This window comes from Amia ocellicauda, chromosome 6, assembly GCF_036373705.1.
Source record: "Amia ocellicauda isolate fAmiCal2 chromosome 6, fAmiCal2.hap1, whole genome shotgun sequence".
Lineage (NCBI taxonomy): Eukaryota > Metazoa > Chordata > Actinopteri > Amiiformes > Amiidae > Amia > Amia ocellicauda.
In genome coordinates, this window is record NC_089855.1 from 31,310,217 (window position 1) to 31,326,177 (window position 15,961).

Here is a 15,961-nt window from a genome sequence, read left to right on the forward strand (position 1 = left end):
CTTTTCGTCTACAAAATTGCTAAGCATAAAAGTATTTTGTTGTGCGAAATGTGCATGAAATGGTGGGACAATGTGGATTGTGCGCACAGAATTGTCATTCCCTGTGACACAATGTCTGTTGCGTGTCCAAAAAGGTCATTCCGTGTGACAAAATGTGTATCGTGTGAACAAAAGCGCTTTTGTGCATGAAAGTATGTATGACACAAACGGCGTTCCCTGAAACTGATACATTATGCACATAATCTGATATAGTACACACACAAACCAATATAGTATTAATGCGACGTTCTGAACCAATATAGTGTGCCCGCAATCCAACGTATTATGGCCTGTTCGGCACCCCATAGAAAATGCTTAAGGTGGCTGACTGCACTTAAAACTATACAAGCTATACAAATAATACTGTTGTATTATGTCCTATCTAGAAAGTCTCCATATTTTATTGGTAGCATTAGGAAGTGCCTAACTGTAAACGTACAAATCCTGAAAATGAATGGTTATGTTAAAGTACATTAAGCAACGTGAAACATTTTCCGCATTAAGCCTTTAGACCCGCCGTAAACATTTTAATCCAACTGTTTTTCATTTTAAATTCAAATGTTGCAGATGTGGCAGTTGTATTTTGTCCAAAATGGGGTTCTGGGGTTCTAGTGGAATATGATTACATTTTCTATTGCATTGGACTACACCCCCTTAACTGTTATTGATTTTCTCATATAGCGCAACAATATTTTAATTATCCATAAACCCATTGTGGGAGACAGACATATTGCCAGACAATAATTCAAATGGAGTTTTAAATAAATACATATCAGCCCTGATACACCTCACGCGATATCTTAAAAATGGTGTAGATAGCGCGTAGTGTCTCAGTAGATAGCGCGTGTGTCTCAGAAGATAGTGAATGTCATCTCAGTAGATAGTGTGCGTAGCGTCTCAGAAGATAGCGCGTGCGTAGCATCTCACTAGATAGCGAATAGCGTCTCAAAAGATAGCGCGTGTGTAGCGTCTCAGAAGATAGCACGTGCGTAGCGTCTCAGAAGATAGCGAATAGCGTCTCAGAAGACAGTAACTACGTCTCAGTATACTCCGCTCTGCTCTGCCTCCATGATGCGGCGGTATCTCTCTGCAGACGGACAAGCTCCTTGGAAAGGTAGCTGAACATGTCTCCCAGGACACCTCCAGCAATACCAGCCTGGTAGCTCTCCGCTGTGGAAACCTGGCAAAAATCACACAAAGAAATCACCTGCTTTTCCTGACATGGCTTTATTTGCTTCTATTTAGCACTATATCTGTCACCCTCATAAGAACTGTGCAAATTTGTTAAAATCATTCCATTCTTATGGAGTGCAGTGGTGTTTTGGGGGATTTTTTTTAGACAGCCATTTTAATTCATGGTGAATGCTATAGAAGAGATTTATTTAAGAGGCACCTTAGTATTTCCCTGACTCCAAACCCATAATTTCCATTATCCTCACTGTATGTTTCCTTGATGTGTTTTTCTCTCTGTTCAAATCTGACTGATTTCCTTATCTCCAAGATGAATTTATAGAAAAGATCATTCAAGTGAACGTCTGGGAAAAGCCAGGACCCTGTCATGGCAGCTCTTCCTAATAAGATATTGCCAAATGCTTTCCACTTGACAAAAACAGATTTTTCTCCAGGTTAATGCCTAACTTCACATGCTGGTCCCTATTCTGTATGTAAGGGGATTGGATTCCAAGCCCCAGATGAGATTGGAACCGGACTCTGTATGAAGGTATAAATACTGTATTGTGTCACTGTCCCTAATAAGGGGTTAATAGGGGAAGGAGGGAGTGCAGTCTGATTGGTCTTCATCCTCTGTTTGTATCGCACTGCATATTAATAAAACTGTGTTTAGTTCGACCTGCCTTGAGTTGGTGCTACTCCTTGGAAAACCCGGTGAATACTACATTAAGGCATTAAGCATGGGTTTCCTTTTCCTTTCCCTTATCTAAGGTATGGACTTAAAAATGTTAGGCTCCTCTAAGCGACAACACTCTTAATCTGAAGAAGAGGTTAAGGGGGAAACTGAGAGGGAACTGGCAGTAACTTAAGCTGTTTCAAACACCTGGTGTTCAGGTTTCCAACCTCTCATCTTTGAGGTTACACATTTTTCTTTTGCATTTTAAAATCCAATGGGCAAATCTCAGTCAGACAGAAGGAAGGAAGTGTGGTATAGGTCACTGATCACCTCTTCACATCTTTCAGAGCGGTTGTCTGACTGTGATCTCGTACCTGGTGGTTGCGCCAGGCTCCTTGGCGCGGCAGAGCCAGTGCGACCCGTTTGTCTGCTCTCTTCAGTAGCTGCCCCTCCTTCAGCAGGGCGTGGGTGGTACGCAACTCCTGAATGAGCTCCAGTCGCTTCTCCTTGCCTTCAAACATCTGCAGAGCACACACACCACAAGACAGAAGGTTCAAGAAGGTTCTTGCTAAGCCAGGCATGAATAGTGTGTGGACACTACACCACGGCTTGATCTCCATTCAATTGCATTTTTATTTAGTATAGCACCCTATACAACAAATTGCCACAGTGTTTCTCACATTAAGAGCACTAAAACCTAAGAGTATAAACATAAACATTAGTAATACTAATGATGGAACTAAAAAGGTAATATTATTATTATTATTAATGCAAAAACAGGACATAAAATACAATAAAGTAATTTAAGAAACAGTCAACTCTGCTGGGATCAGTGCTGACAACTGTCACTGTGTGAAGCTGATATGCCAGATAAGGTTTGGATTCAGTTTTTCTGTTGACAATACAATGTGAATGTGTGAATGTTCTGACCCTTAGCCATGATCTAACATCAGCATTTAATACCAGCCTATGACTCCTATGCAACACATGTACTGTTATATATTTGGGAAATATGTTTCTGTGTCAGCGATGCTCTCTTCATCAGATATCTAATGATGCTAAATAAATAATCGTATCTAGTCAATCCGGGTGACTAGATTAGAGGATTTAGGTCAGGACTGCAGTCATGTCAGTTAACACCACAATCTATGCAATCTATGACACATTAGTGTCCTGAAACCTAAAGGAAGCCACAGGGAATCCTTAGAAGGGACTCTAATGAGCTAATGTTCAATGATCATAATGGCTGAAGTACAGAATCAAAGTTAGTTAATCTGATACCACCCAGCTGTGTTTAAACATTGGCCAAGCTTCTCATATTGTTATTAGAAGTAAAGTTTTTTTTTATTAGGATGAAATCCTGTCCACAAAACGTACACAATCTTTGTGCATTACAGGCAGAGAAAGTCACCATTGGGGGTGGGTGGTGGTGGTGTATTATAACAAATGGTTGAGTTTTATTTCTTTACCACCAGTCTAATAAAGAGCTGCTTACGTGTTCCCTAGTTTAAAATATAGAAGAGAAACTAAAGGAGCTTAAGTGTGCAGCCAGCCAGTGACAGAGGTTGGTTCTGTGCCACGACCCATGGATTATCACTCAGACTATCCCCCTGGTGTGCTGTGTTGTGCTTGAAATCTTGAAACTTGGCCAGTGGGACAGCCTGTACACAACTGCACTCTCTACACCATAGGGCATCTCACACACAAACTCTGACCCCGGTCCAAAACATTTATATGTGGCTCTGCATTCATCTCTTTGATGCACAAAGTCATTGACTCTCCATTTGAAAATACATGCAAATCACAGCTGCTCTGAAATTTTGTATCAAAGTGACATTTCTTAAAGCTTACCTCTCTTAGTTGCAAATTTTTTTTTACGTACTCTTGAGTTGCTACTGCTGTGTTGCCTGTTTGATCTTGTCTGTTTTTACTGACAAGTACTTTATAAATACAATTGATTATTGGCTAATTATTATGATTATATTATTTTTGTAGTTGAGGAGTTAAAGAAACGCACACCAGTGCAAGAAACTGGAAACGTGTACGGTGCGGTTTTAACGGATCCAATGCGCCCTGTCCTTGATGGACAACTTTTTGGATGACGGACTACAAATGATCATGTCAGATCCAGTAGCAACGATAAGCACACTGACATTAACATGCATTGGGAAACGTAGTGAACAACTAAGCTTACTTAATGAATAAACTCATCAGCAATAGCACAGTATAGTTTTCTGAAAGGTTTATGATTGCTACCACACGCTCTGCTTAATAATCAGATCAAAAAAAATCAGATCAGCAGAATCTGATATTGATCTGCTTCGTAAAGTAAAACGCTCTTTTAATGATCCGGATCCAGTGAGCCTAGATCCGATCCTATTTTCTGATCCTGTTAGTACAAACAGCCCCTGATGATACTGATAGGCCAAAGCCAGAGTGTGTGCTTTGGACTGGTAAAGGCTGATGATCAAGTACACCTTTTTTCCATATTGAGTTGCTTCTCAAATCCTTAATTAAAATCACTGTTTCATCATACAACCAAGAGTAGCTGCTCTTCTTTGTTGTCTATTACTCACCTGTCTTTCACTGTGAGTTTCTGAACCTCTGGGATGAGGAAACCATAGACCAACTCTGCAATGATTTCTTAGGACTGCAGCTGAGTTTCAGCTGGAAAAAAATGGAAACTCTTTATACATTCACCTTCCACCACAAATAAATCTCTGTGAAACAGTAGTGATTTGAAGGGTAAACTCACGTGCAGGCATATATTCGGCTGCTAACTTCAATTTCAAATTGGGGAGGGTATAAAAGGTAATACATTAATAGAATTCTGATCTGTAAAATTTAATACATAAATGAAACTGGAAGGCCCTACTCAAAAAGGCCTTATTCAGATAATATTGCACTTTCTGTGCTTTGCTGAACCTTTGGTCAAGTTGATGCATTTCAGAATGTAGTTATGCATATGCATCTTGCAACATCAAATTTGAACAAAATCACCATCAGGATATGCAAACCAGACAGCATGTAATACGTACGTTTCCTCAATGGAGTAAGCAATGTTGTCTTCAGCGAGCTTGTGGACTTCTTATATGGCTTGTTCATCTGCCGTTTTCTCCACTGTGCCCAGAATATCTTCCAGGTACGAAACAACAGTTTCCTCATGCACCTGCACAACCTGGGACAAAAGCAAAGCACACATGTTGTGTTATCTCCATGGTGTGTTTTCTATAAAGTTTTTAAGTCCACTTCATGACTGCCCAAAAGTGGAAGTAGATGACAAAGATTAATTTATTAATGATAAGGTAGTTGATGTCGACATTATCAAACCTGTTGGCCAATAACACGCATGTCAGAGGGAATTCTGCCCCCCCCCCATCAGTGTCCATTTGGACATTAATCCACTACATCACATTTCATGGCACTGGTCGATTCACTAGGTCAGACATCCCTCTATAGAAGTAGGTGGAAAAAGCCATTGATTGAAGTAATGGAATTTATTTTAACCTGCTTGGCTGAGGGAATGACAGCCTGCCCATGAGAACGAGGCCACCCCCCTCATTGGAAAGGGTTTTGGAAAATTCTCTGTCACGCCATGCAAAGTAGTAAGAATAAAAAAAATAGCACCATGCATGTAAACAGGTGGAAAAGCAAGTTCTTTGGTTTCTGCTCAAATGTAGAAAACCTGAGCAGAAACTTTGCAGAGACCTGTTTGAAGATTTCGTCCTCCTCCCGCTGACACCACTCCTTCACTTGTCTCTGCCCGCTCTCCTCTGCCTCCCTGATGCGCCAGTCTCTCTCCGACAGGATGGCGAAGGCATGAATGCGCCGTTCTTCTTGCAGACGGACCAGCTCCTTGGAAATGTAGCTCAACATGCTTCCCAGGATACCTACAGCAGTACCGGCCTTGCAGCCTTCCAATTTGGAAACCTAGCACAAATCACAAAAATAAATCACAAAACATTTCAATTAAACAGTCACCTGCTTCTCCTGACTTTTGCTTCAATTTAGCATTATATCCATCACCTACATAAAGAATTGTGCAGATCTGTGAAAATAGCGCTCTGATTGGAACACATTTCTAATAACACAGTGTATCCAATAGATTTGGTTGCATATTGACAGGGACAACAAACGGACAGGGGGTCAAATTACATAAAAATACTGGACAATTCAGTAAAATACCGTCTTGGTGGCACAGACAGGGGGCTTACTCATTAATAACAATAACATAAATAATAATAACAATGATGTATTCATGATTTCTTTGTGTATGCAACCAGGAATGTACTCTTGTACCCCATTTTTTAAATTGTACCCCATTTTTTTTAAAACAACCAGATATAGGAATAAACAATATTCACTTTCAATATGGAAAAAAAGCAATCAAACCACAACAACACACAAGCCATTGAAAAACATATTGAGGCAACTTCAGTTTGGTATAAAAACTGGCACAAACTTTCACAGGAAAGAGTCCCACAGCCTACAATGCTTTCAGTATGAATGAGGAAGCAGGTAATCTAGGTGAAAAACAAACCTCTCACTTGTTTTTCCATTAGTTTTTAATACAGATAAATAAGAAAGCTACTTGGCAGGGTACATACAAATGTCTATACATGATATTACAAGTAAAACAGCAAAACATTTTGCTTTTGTTGATTTGGTGTGCAGCAGGAGTTAATTTAGAAGAGGTATAGATATTTTTGTATGGGTCATGCTGACCTATTTGTTTCAGCCTCCTGGCACTAACTTCTGAAGGGTTAGTAACAAGACACTTTATTTTAGGGGGGTCTTCCACAACTGGAGCGGGGGGTCGAGGGACTGGCTTCTCCATCTTGTACAGAATAGAAAGAGTGAGGAGAAGAAGCCCTTGCATTTTGTCCTCTTTCAGTGACTAAGAACAGAATTGTTACTATGATTGCTGACAAATGTGACGATTTCCTCTTTCCTACTTTATACAATCCATGAAGTGACCATGTTTCCTTGCTGTCATAACCTTTTCAGTTTCAGTTTTACTAAGGGTTTATTCATGTTCAACACCTTCTGAAAAGCTGTCATTGATAAGTAAGTACAATGTAATGGGCAAAACGTATTTTTACAAGACTAAATGGCAAACAAACATGTCTCCTGTGGTTTACATTTTAAAGGCTCAAATCAAAATATCACATGACTAGTTTCTGCATGTGTTTGTGTAGCTCCGTGAACTTCACATCATTAATATCCTGCTAATTAAGGTCAGCTTGCTCTGCCCTGCAGCTGAAGAAAATGCAGCTGCATGATCTCTAGTTCCTAAAATGGTTGATCAAATCCTCTGAAGCCAGTATTTTTAGAAAACAAACCTTTTAGAAAACAGTTTGTCCAAAGGAGACACCTTGGCAGCTGATTCACAAATATAATTTGTAGAACATTTGTATTTTGAAAGCTTGAACATATGTTTCATGTGCTACCATTCGTTGTACCTGGTGTTTTGGAGCCTTTACGGGTTGGTGAGCGTCACAATCTGGCAGAGATGCCTCCAGCTCGAGCAAGCCTTTAGGAGTGAATGAAACAGAGCTTACCGCAAAAGCAATGAACAGTTGTATATTGAACTGGAGACTGCAGACTGCCTTCAAGATTGTTAATGACCATAGTAAGCAGAGCAGTGATTACTGTTACTGTTATCATGCAACTGTAGCCTTTCAGGCGTCTTTTATATTGGTTGAGTTTTCCCGTTTTTACTCAGCAAATTCTTTACTAACATCATATATTTTTAGAAGAAATTAAAAAGACTCCTGATTCAGAAGTGCACCTGCTTTATAAACTAACACAATTCATAATTGTCTTCTTATCATTCTGCCAACTCAATGTACTCGCCATTTTCAAAATGCCTGTCATAAAATCCCCCAAACCAGCCCCATACTATATGAATGGAGTGAAATTATTTTCACAAATCACCACAATTGATTATGTTGTTGACCAAGTCATCATGCTAATGTTTTTTAAGTATTGTTAGATGAAATAAGCTCTGCTATGGCATTTCACCAGACCAGCACAAAGGCAATTTGATTTTTTCTGCAGCAGTGGAAGCCCTTACCTTCTCAAGTATCGAGAAGAGTGCTTTTCACAAGGTTACGTTCTGAATATGCAGCTCTCGTGACTCAGTGAGTATCATGATATGGAAGTGCATTCACCTGTGTTGTTGTCATTGTGCATGTTCTTCAGCTGGCTTAAGCGGTCGCTGAGCTTCTGCACATTAGCCTGTCGCTGCTTCTCCTCGCAACGCTCCAGGATCATCATGAGGACATGCAACTTCGACTCCCGTAGCCTAAGCAGTGCGACAAACCACACAGCCCCTTAAAAAACAAGCACTGATACTACACTACTGCACAGCACCACCGCTCGATAACTGGGATGGTGGTTTGTGGGAAAGCATTCAATTATCCTTATTCTTAATTGCTCATTTTCTTTTTAAATCTTTAAATAAAGATTTGAAAGAAGACTGCATTTTCGAATAGTCAGAATGATGTAGGCCTACATAACAAGCAAAGAGGAACCTGCATTCTTTCAATTAGATGAATGGAACACTTCGGGAGAGCAAGATTTACTGCAAACATTAAGCAGCCAGAATACGGTGCCACCTGACCAAACATAATGCGTGAACGGAAAAAATAAAAACTTTAAAGCACAAGCGCACATGCTCCACCCCCCCCGATCTGCAAGCTCCCCTGGCAATATGCGATCGTCCCCCTCCCCAGCCCCCCCGCACTCTCAATACGCGTGGCTGTTTCGCACACACACTATACTTAGCCTTTGCACTATTTTGACAATTGTGCTAGGCGTACCTAACCATTTTTATTCAGACTTGTGAAATAGAAAATTTAGAAAATGTATAATACATCAGGTAGCTAAATTTAAGGAGTGTGTGTGTGTGTGTGTGTGTGTGTGTAGTTGCACTATTTTGAAAGACACACAACTCAGAGCCTTGGTTAATTTGCCACTATTTCATGGTAGTTTGTAAATGAGCCCTAGAAATGACCCATGACCCCAATTTCTAATAGAAACTGTTAATAAGAAAAACTATTGCATGCAATGTTAGCCTTTGCTAAAATGGGTGGATTTCCTTAAAAGTCCCTGTGACTTGTGACCTCTACTTCCTGTTGCAGTAAAATCTTTAAAAACAGTGACTGATTCTGTGGGCTACTCTTACTTGTCGATCTCTCCTTCTCGAAACACCCACTCCTTCCTTTCCATTTCATTCATCGTTATCATTCTTTTGTCCAGCTGGGAAAGATTGTCCAGTGGCAGCTGGGTGGCCGCCCTGGCTCGCTTTGCCTGTACTCTCTCTACCAACTCCACCTCTGACATGCCATCTAGTAGATCCTGGCCTGCAGAACAACAGAAACAAAGTGAGATTCACAACATCATGACTTGGGTTTGCATGCATTTTCAATGTTCTTCAAACATGTTTATGCTCGTGCTCTGTCCTATGCGCCAATGCCCAATCCATCTCACCTTTTCCCAAACACCTTCACCTCTGAAGCGGTTGAGAAAAATGCCTAGTCGTCTTCATGAGCATGGCCGAACACTTTCTCACGTTGAAAATTGCTTTCAAATGCCACACACACAGTTAAAACTGTCCTTGGGTTTCACAAGATTTCTGCCATCAACATCCCATTTACTTAGCATAATCTCACATAAAAAACTGTATCAAACCACACACATACAAAATTAACTGCAAAAGCTGAAAAGTTTCATGGCAACACATGAAGCTCTCTCATGATATTCAGAGTATTCCTAACTTAAATTTGACATTTAAGTATGCCATCTGGTGTATTACTATGAATTGAGTAAATCACTCGGCCTATTCTTCAGATTTTCATTGCATCATGTCATGACTTTTCATGACTTCACTAGCCAGGCTCATGGATGAGCAATTAGAAAATGTAGGATTCTGGGGCTTCTCCCAGTCCTGTCTTCCCTCAAAACATTTACTTTTATTTTTAAACATATTTTTTACTCGGAAAAGGGACAGTTGCGGTCTGTCTCTTCAGACAGCACAGAGGAAGAGTGTCGGCTAATGTATTGCAATTTCTCTCATAATTTCTAATACAGTTACTAGTTTGCCTTCTTATCTGCAGTAGTGAGTGAAATTTATTTCTGCAGATAGAAACTGTCACAGAATACATATTGATCTTTCTTGGAAAAGACAGGTCAGGGAAGGCAAGAATATACTTTAACAAAAACATTTGGTAAGATTAAAAAAAAATTAAAAAATCTTGAGGATCTTAAAGATAAATATCGAAAGCACATTCATAGTGCATCGTGAGCACCTTTTTATTCCATCTCAAACTCTTTCAAGATTTCATCTTGGGCTTTGCAAGCTTTGTAATGGGAAAAATTAACATAGTTTTACATGCACTAGGAATCACTCAAACACCTCTTGCCTCTTGATGGCGATAATTCAATAGTCCTTTCCCACTTTGCTGATGAACCAAAGCAGAAAACCTTTCGAATTTTGCAGTAGCTAGGTTCCTGTAGCAACTGTAACATACAGTACTTACCAGGGCGAGTTGCATGTTGATCGGTGTAGGGGGCAGTCTCAGCCTTGCTGTCCTTGTAGTCTGTTTGTCTGTTTGGTGTTAAAGGTGTGGAAGGTCTCCCAGCAGCACCTTCAGAGATTGTGAATTGATCATCCCTACAGAACAAATAAAGGCATAGCAATTCAGGGCGACTACACCAGACATGGGAGCAATTGTACTGAAATGCACAATTACAGTGAGTTTCTTTTCAATTACAAATTTGCTGTAGAAGTACAGATTACGCATATCAAGTCAAACGCATAGCCTACCTGATAAAAGAAAAAAGATGCGTACCCTACAGTCAACACAATCACTAGATATGGAAAAGACTGTTAAGGAATACAGAAACTAGGCTATACGGTTCAATGACTATACAGTTGAATGACCAACGTTGATTTAGCATTGTGCTGTGAATCTACTAAAAACTCACAAAATGAAGAATAGGACTTATTTTGGAATTGAAAAAACAACATCAGGTGGGCACTTTAGTGTCACTCAGATTATGAAATCCTGCAACTTTAATACACGGTCTGTTTTCCATACAAACCATGTCGACTTGATCAACAGTTACTATAATAACTATCATGCATGGACCGCACAGATCACTTCGCTTGTTCTTTACTGGTTTAATTGAGAGAAAGCAACTAAAAATGGAAGCACCGGTACATAGATACACATCTTTATGTTCCACACTATTATCATTATACTATACAATGTAGGCTTATTATGCAGGAATGGTCTAGGGGTAACTCGAGGGGTCTAGGGGTACAAGACAGTTGTATTATTACAAGCACATTTCCTTACTGGACGGTAGCCTTGTCAAAGGCAATCAACACCGAATGAGAGTTTAGAGGTTGTTACACTTAACCTTAATTTAAAACGAAGGCCTTAGGTTTTCCATACAAGTAATTACATAAAAGATACAACTGCTAAAATCATTATGTTGTTCCAGAGGTGAGAACATTGTAAATGCAGAGACAAGTATTTTTGGTAGATAAGAGCTGTTGTATGCATTACTTTCAAAATGCAACATTTTAAAATATCAGTTCAGTACTGCTGCTTGTTCTCAAAGTGACATGGTCACTGCATGGCAGTAATTGCAGTAACCAATTATATTGTCAAACAGATTGTATACCTGGGATTCAGATAGAAAGAGCTGTGATACAATGATTTAAAACAGCTTAAGCAAATCACTACATGTTTTGTTTGTGCAGGACGGCATCAAGAGTATTTCGATAACAGTTAAGCACAGGGACATCCCATATGGAAGAAATATATCTTAATAATATACAACATTGTGTGTAAATATATATATACACCAATCAGCCATAACATTATGACCACCTGCCTAATATTGTGTAGGTCCCCCTTTTGCCGCCAAAACAGCCCTGACACGTCGAGGCATGGACTCCACTAGACCTCTGAAGGTGTGCTGTGGTATCTGGCACCAAGACGTCAGCAGCAGATCCTTTAAGTCCTGTAAGTTGCGAGGTGGGGCCTCCATGGATCGGACTTGTTTGTCCAACATATCCCACAGATGCTCGATTGGATTGACATCTGGGGAATTTGGAGGCCAAGTCAACACCTTGAACTCGTGATTCATCATGCCAGGCCACCTTCTTCCATTGCTCCGTGGTCCAGTTCTGATGCTCACGTGCCCATTGTAGGCGCTTTCGGCAGTGGACAGGGGTCAGCATGGGCACCCTGACTGGTCTGCGGCTACGCAGCCCCATACGCAACAAACTGCGATGCACTGTGTGTTCTGACACCTTTCTATCAGAACCAGCATTCACTTTTCCAGCAATTTGAGCTACAGTAGCTCGTCTGTTGGATCGGACCACACGGGCCAGCCTTCGCTCCCCATGTGCATCAGTGAGCCTTGGCCGCCCATGACCCTGTTGCCGGTTCACCGCTTTTCCTTCCTTGGACCACTTTTGATAGGTACTGACCACTGCAGACCGGGAACACCGCACAAGAGCTGCAGTTTTGGAGACGCTCTGACCCAGTCGTCTAGCCATCACAATTTGGCCCTTGTCAGAGTCGCTCAGATCCTTACGCTTGCCCATTTTTCCTGCTTCTAACACATCAACTTTGAGGACAAAATGTTCACTTGCTGCCTAATATATCCCACCCACTGACAGGTGCCACGATAACGAGATTATCAGTGTTATTCACTTCACCTGTCAGTGGTCATAATGTTATGGGTGATCGGTGTATATATATATAGCAAGAATGGTTTAATAATTTTATATATATACGTTTTCACATTAATGCACCATATATGATGACATATTTGTAAAAATAATTATACAAAAAAAATGATTTTGATCAGTTTTAAATCATAGGTACTTCCTTTTCATATTGGATATTTATGTTAGAGATACTAAATATTGTGTACACTATATTATATATTTTTATAACAACTGCATCATTTAGTCAAATGGAACTGTATGTTTATCTAAGACAATGTTGAAGTCCAGTGGTTCATACAAAGCACAAGATAAAACATTGTTAAGTTTAAATATAACAAACTTAGTATTTCCAAGACCAGGCACATTGCTGAAGCCCACAGAGCCCATCACCGTCTGCTCTGCTAGTTTAAGGATTCCGTCACACTGGTGGGAATACAAGCCTACAATGAGGACGCGTGTATCTCGCTAGTTGCTGCAAAGCCTCTCTGAACATTGACATGACTCTGTTCTGTGTGTAAAAGGACATTTTATAATTTGGTACATTCTTACAACCATCACACTACTTCGGGATTCAGGAGGGAGGTCACTGCATGTATCTACATACCACTAATATTAATGTTATGGGAAAAGAAAATGTTTGGTAACAACAGTATTGTTTTCGGCCCACGTTGAAATTAGATTTCAACCACGAAATACCTCGACATTACGTCGAGTGCCTGCTGGGTATGTACCTTCACTTCAGGATATGTCGATCGCTTATATCTTTCGATTGGTTTTACTCAAAGCTAGGTTTTAAATAAGGAATTTGCAACATGTCTAAACAATGACAAGTCAAAAACAAAAATGTAATATAAAAATATTCCCGACCTACCATTGTTCAGTAGAAGAGTAATCCGTTCGTCTCAGAGTCCTCTTGGAATGAGTGTGTTGTGTGTAAACTGCGCCTTTAATTGAGCTGGACTTATTACGTCATAGTGTACGTTAATGTCAACGTTGCTGTTTGCAACTGAGGCTACCAGTACGGATATAATGCATTATATGTGTCGACTGTAAATCCTCCACAACATTTAGACCGTTTTATTAATAGTAATATCGGATAACGATAGAAAACGGTGACACACTGTCTGCACAACATTTATATTTGTATTCAGCCTATAATTGTTATAACTAGGTGACGGAGTCGACAGTAATACATATACCAGTAACGAGATGGCAAGATAAAATTATAATGATTTTTATTCATGCTTGAATTCGAAACAAAGAAAATGTAACGTTTAGTAAGCATAACTTCCTGGTAAACTCCAATTGAGCGTGTATAATTGGGCTGTGTGCAATGTGGGTGAAGTGCCACTAGAGGTCAGCGCACTGCAGTCATTCTCTTCATAGGGTAAATATGTAGCCCAGTCAAAGTCAGCCTAGTTTTACACTTTGTAGATTTGTGTGTGGGGGTTCAATTAAGTAGTTGAAAAAAACAGGAGAGTAGGTGGTCCTCAAGGACCAGGGTTGAGATCCACTGGTCTAGAGCTTTAAAAGTCAAAAGAAAAAATAATACTGGAATGATATTTTCTGTAAAACAGCCTAAAACTAAGATAAATTCTCAATTAAATGTCAAAAATAAAATTGAATGGCAAGGAGAAAGTTGCTTATCTTAGTCTTTTCACTTACATGTACCAGGGGGAAAGAATAACATGAATGTCCGTAGTCGGGTATTCCGTCCCCTATCATATTTTTAACATGGCCTGTGTCCCCTGTCCCCTGTCCCCCTCTTGCATGTGTTTAACCCAACTTGGCTGAGGGATCACAGTCTGCTTCTTTTAAACCCTAGGAGCTGATTGGAAGGAAGTGGTGTTCTCAATCAGAGAGGTGAAACAAACACACATAGGCCTACAACAATAACAACAATAATCAACTTATAAAGTTAATACATAAGGAAAACACAACACACTTACGAGAAAACTCCTGTTTGGAAGAGGATTCCATAGTTTGGGTTTCACGTTTTTATGCCCCATGGGCATTATTCATTTCTCCAATAATGTACTTTTTTTTTTACTATTGCATAAAATAAAATAAATACATAAATAATGTTAATTGGTTGTTCCTATATAAATATGAGAGGTAGAGGTACAGGTTTGAGTGATTACTTAGTGCATTAGAAATTAGGTTAGGCTCTTACTGTTTTGAGGTTCAGTATGGAGGATTATAACATCTACTGTAGCAGTGAATCCCAAAGCTATGCAGTCTGTTAACTGTTTGTAGGCCTACTTGTACTCTAAAGTAGGCTAACCTTTAGTAGCAATAAAAAATGCTGAAACAGCTAAAGTCACTTTCATTAACTCTGTATCTGCATATTATGAATTACTATTGGTACCCAAAGTTACAGCAAAACAAACGAGGTGGGCATATGTTTTCGTTAAGTGAGTAAAAGGAAAAATCTGTGCATTCTTGAAAATGTAGTTTTCAGCTTGAATGTTTCACTGTGCTTCATGATGAAGCCAGAAACAGAAATTAACCCCCTCTGCGATTTTCAATAAAGATTATTAGTTTATTAGATTATTAGTATTTCCTAAATCATCTTCCTAAAACTTTTGCACAGTACTGTATATAAAATAGATCTAGAGATCGTTACCTGTCTACGTGCACGATGATCAAGTTTTCTCAGACTAGATATCTCCATAGTCAATCACTGGCAAAAAGTGTGACTTATACATGTTTTGTTTGCCTCAAATGAAAATCTGGATTCACACCAAAAATAAAAACAAATTTTCTTGAGAGAGTACCTATATGTGTTTTAACATTAACATATGTGTCTATCCAAACACGTCAAAGCGTCAAATGCAGATTGCAAGTCTTTGGTTACCAAATCTAGAGTGGGAAGTTTAGTGCTAATTTTGGCCTGTATCATTAACATACATATTGAACAGTACTGGGCCTAGGATGGAACCCTGCATGTAATATTAATAAGCATTTCATATTTACTTTAATGTCTGTTAAACTACCTCTTAATATACCATTATAAAAACCTAAATTGAATTCCTAAGTATATGCTAACTAACCATTTATTTTAAAAAATGTTTTCATAACAGTAAATTAATCCCCCTTAAAAAAATTGCAAAATGGCCTTATGTCAGCAACATTCAAATATTTGTTTCATAGTCAACTGCTTTCCTGCCTGCATGTCTAAATTCATCCTGTTCAATTTGCTCTGTCATTTTTTCTTGTGACTGTATTTGTCCTATGTCTAATGTGAATAAGCACGGCTTCTTAGCAGATTCCCTGAATCGCACAACAATAAATTGTAAGTAACAAGCAATTCAGCATCAGCG

The 15,961-nt window shown here is 39.4% G+C and overlaps 1 protein-coding gene and 1 pseudogene across 1 annotated transcript; both read right to left on the reverse strand.

The window, feature by feature from the left end:
• The window catches only part of LOC136751857 (radial spoke head 1 homolog), a 29,883-nt pseudogene extending 26,606 nt beyond the window's left edge, over positions 1 to 3,277 (reverse strand).
• Positions 753 to 13,598, reverse strand: LOC136751802 (cilia- and flagella-associated protein 91-like). Its single transcript, XM_066707575.1, has 10 exons — positions 13,510 to 13,598; positions 10,429 to 10,562; positions 9,075 to 9,252; positions 8,059 to 8,192; positions 7,348 to 7,418; positions 5,594 to 5,815; positions 4,924 to 5,063; positions 4,462 to 4,552; positions 2,260 to 2,406; positions 753 to 1,219 (listed from the first exon to the last, which is right to left on the reverse strand). The coding sequence occupies exons 3-7, from the start codon at positions 9,230 to 9,232 to the stop codon at positions 4,974 to 4,976; spliced, it is 675 nt and encodes a 224-aa protein (XP_066563672.1). The 5' UTR covers positions 9,233 to 9,252; positions 10,429 to 10,562; positions 13,510 to 13,598; the 3' UTR covers positions 753 to 1,219; positions 2,260 to 2,406; positions 4,462 to 4,552; positions 4,924 to 4,973.
• Positions 13,599 to 15,961: the final 2,363 nt, after the last annotated feature.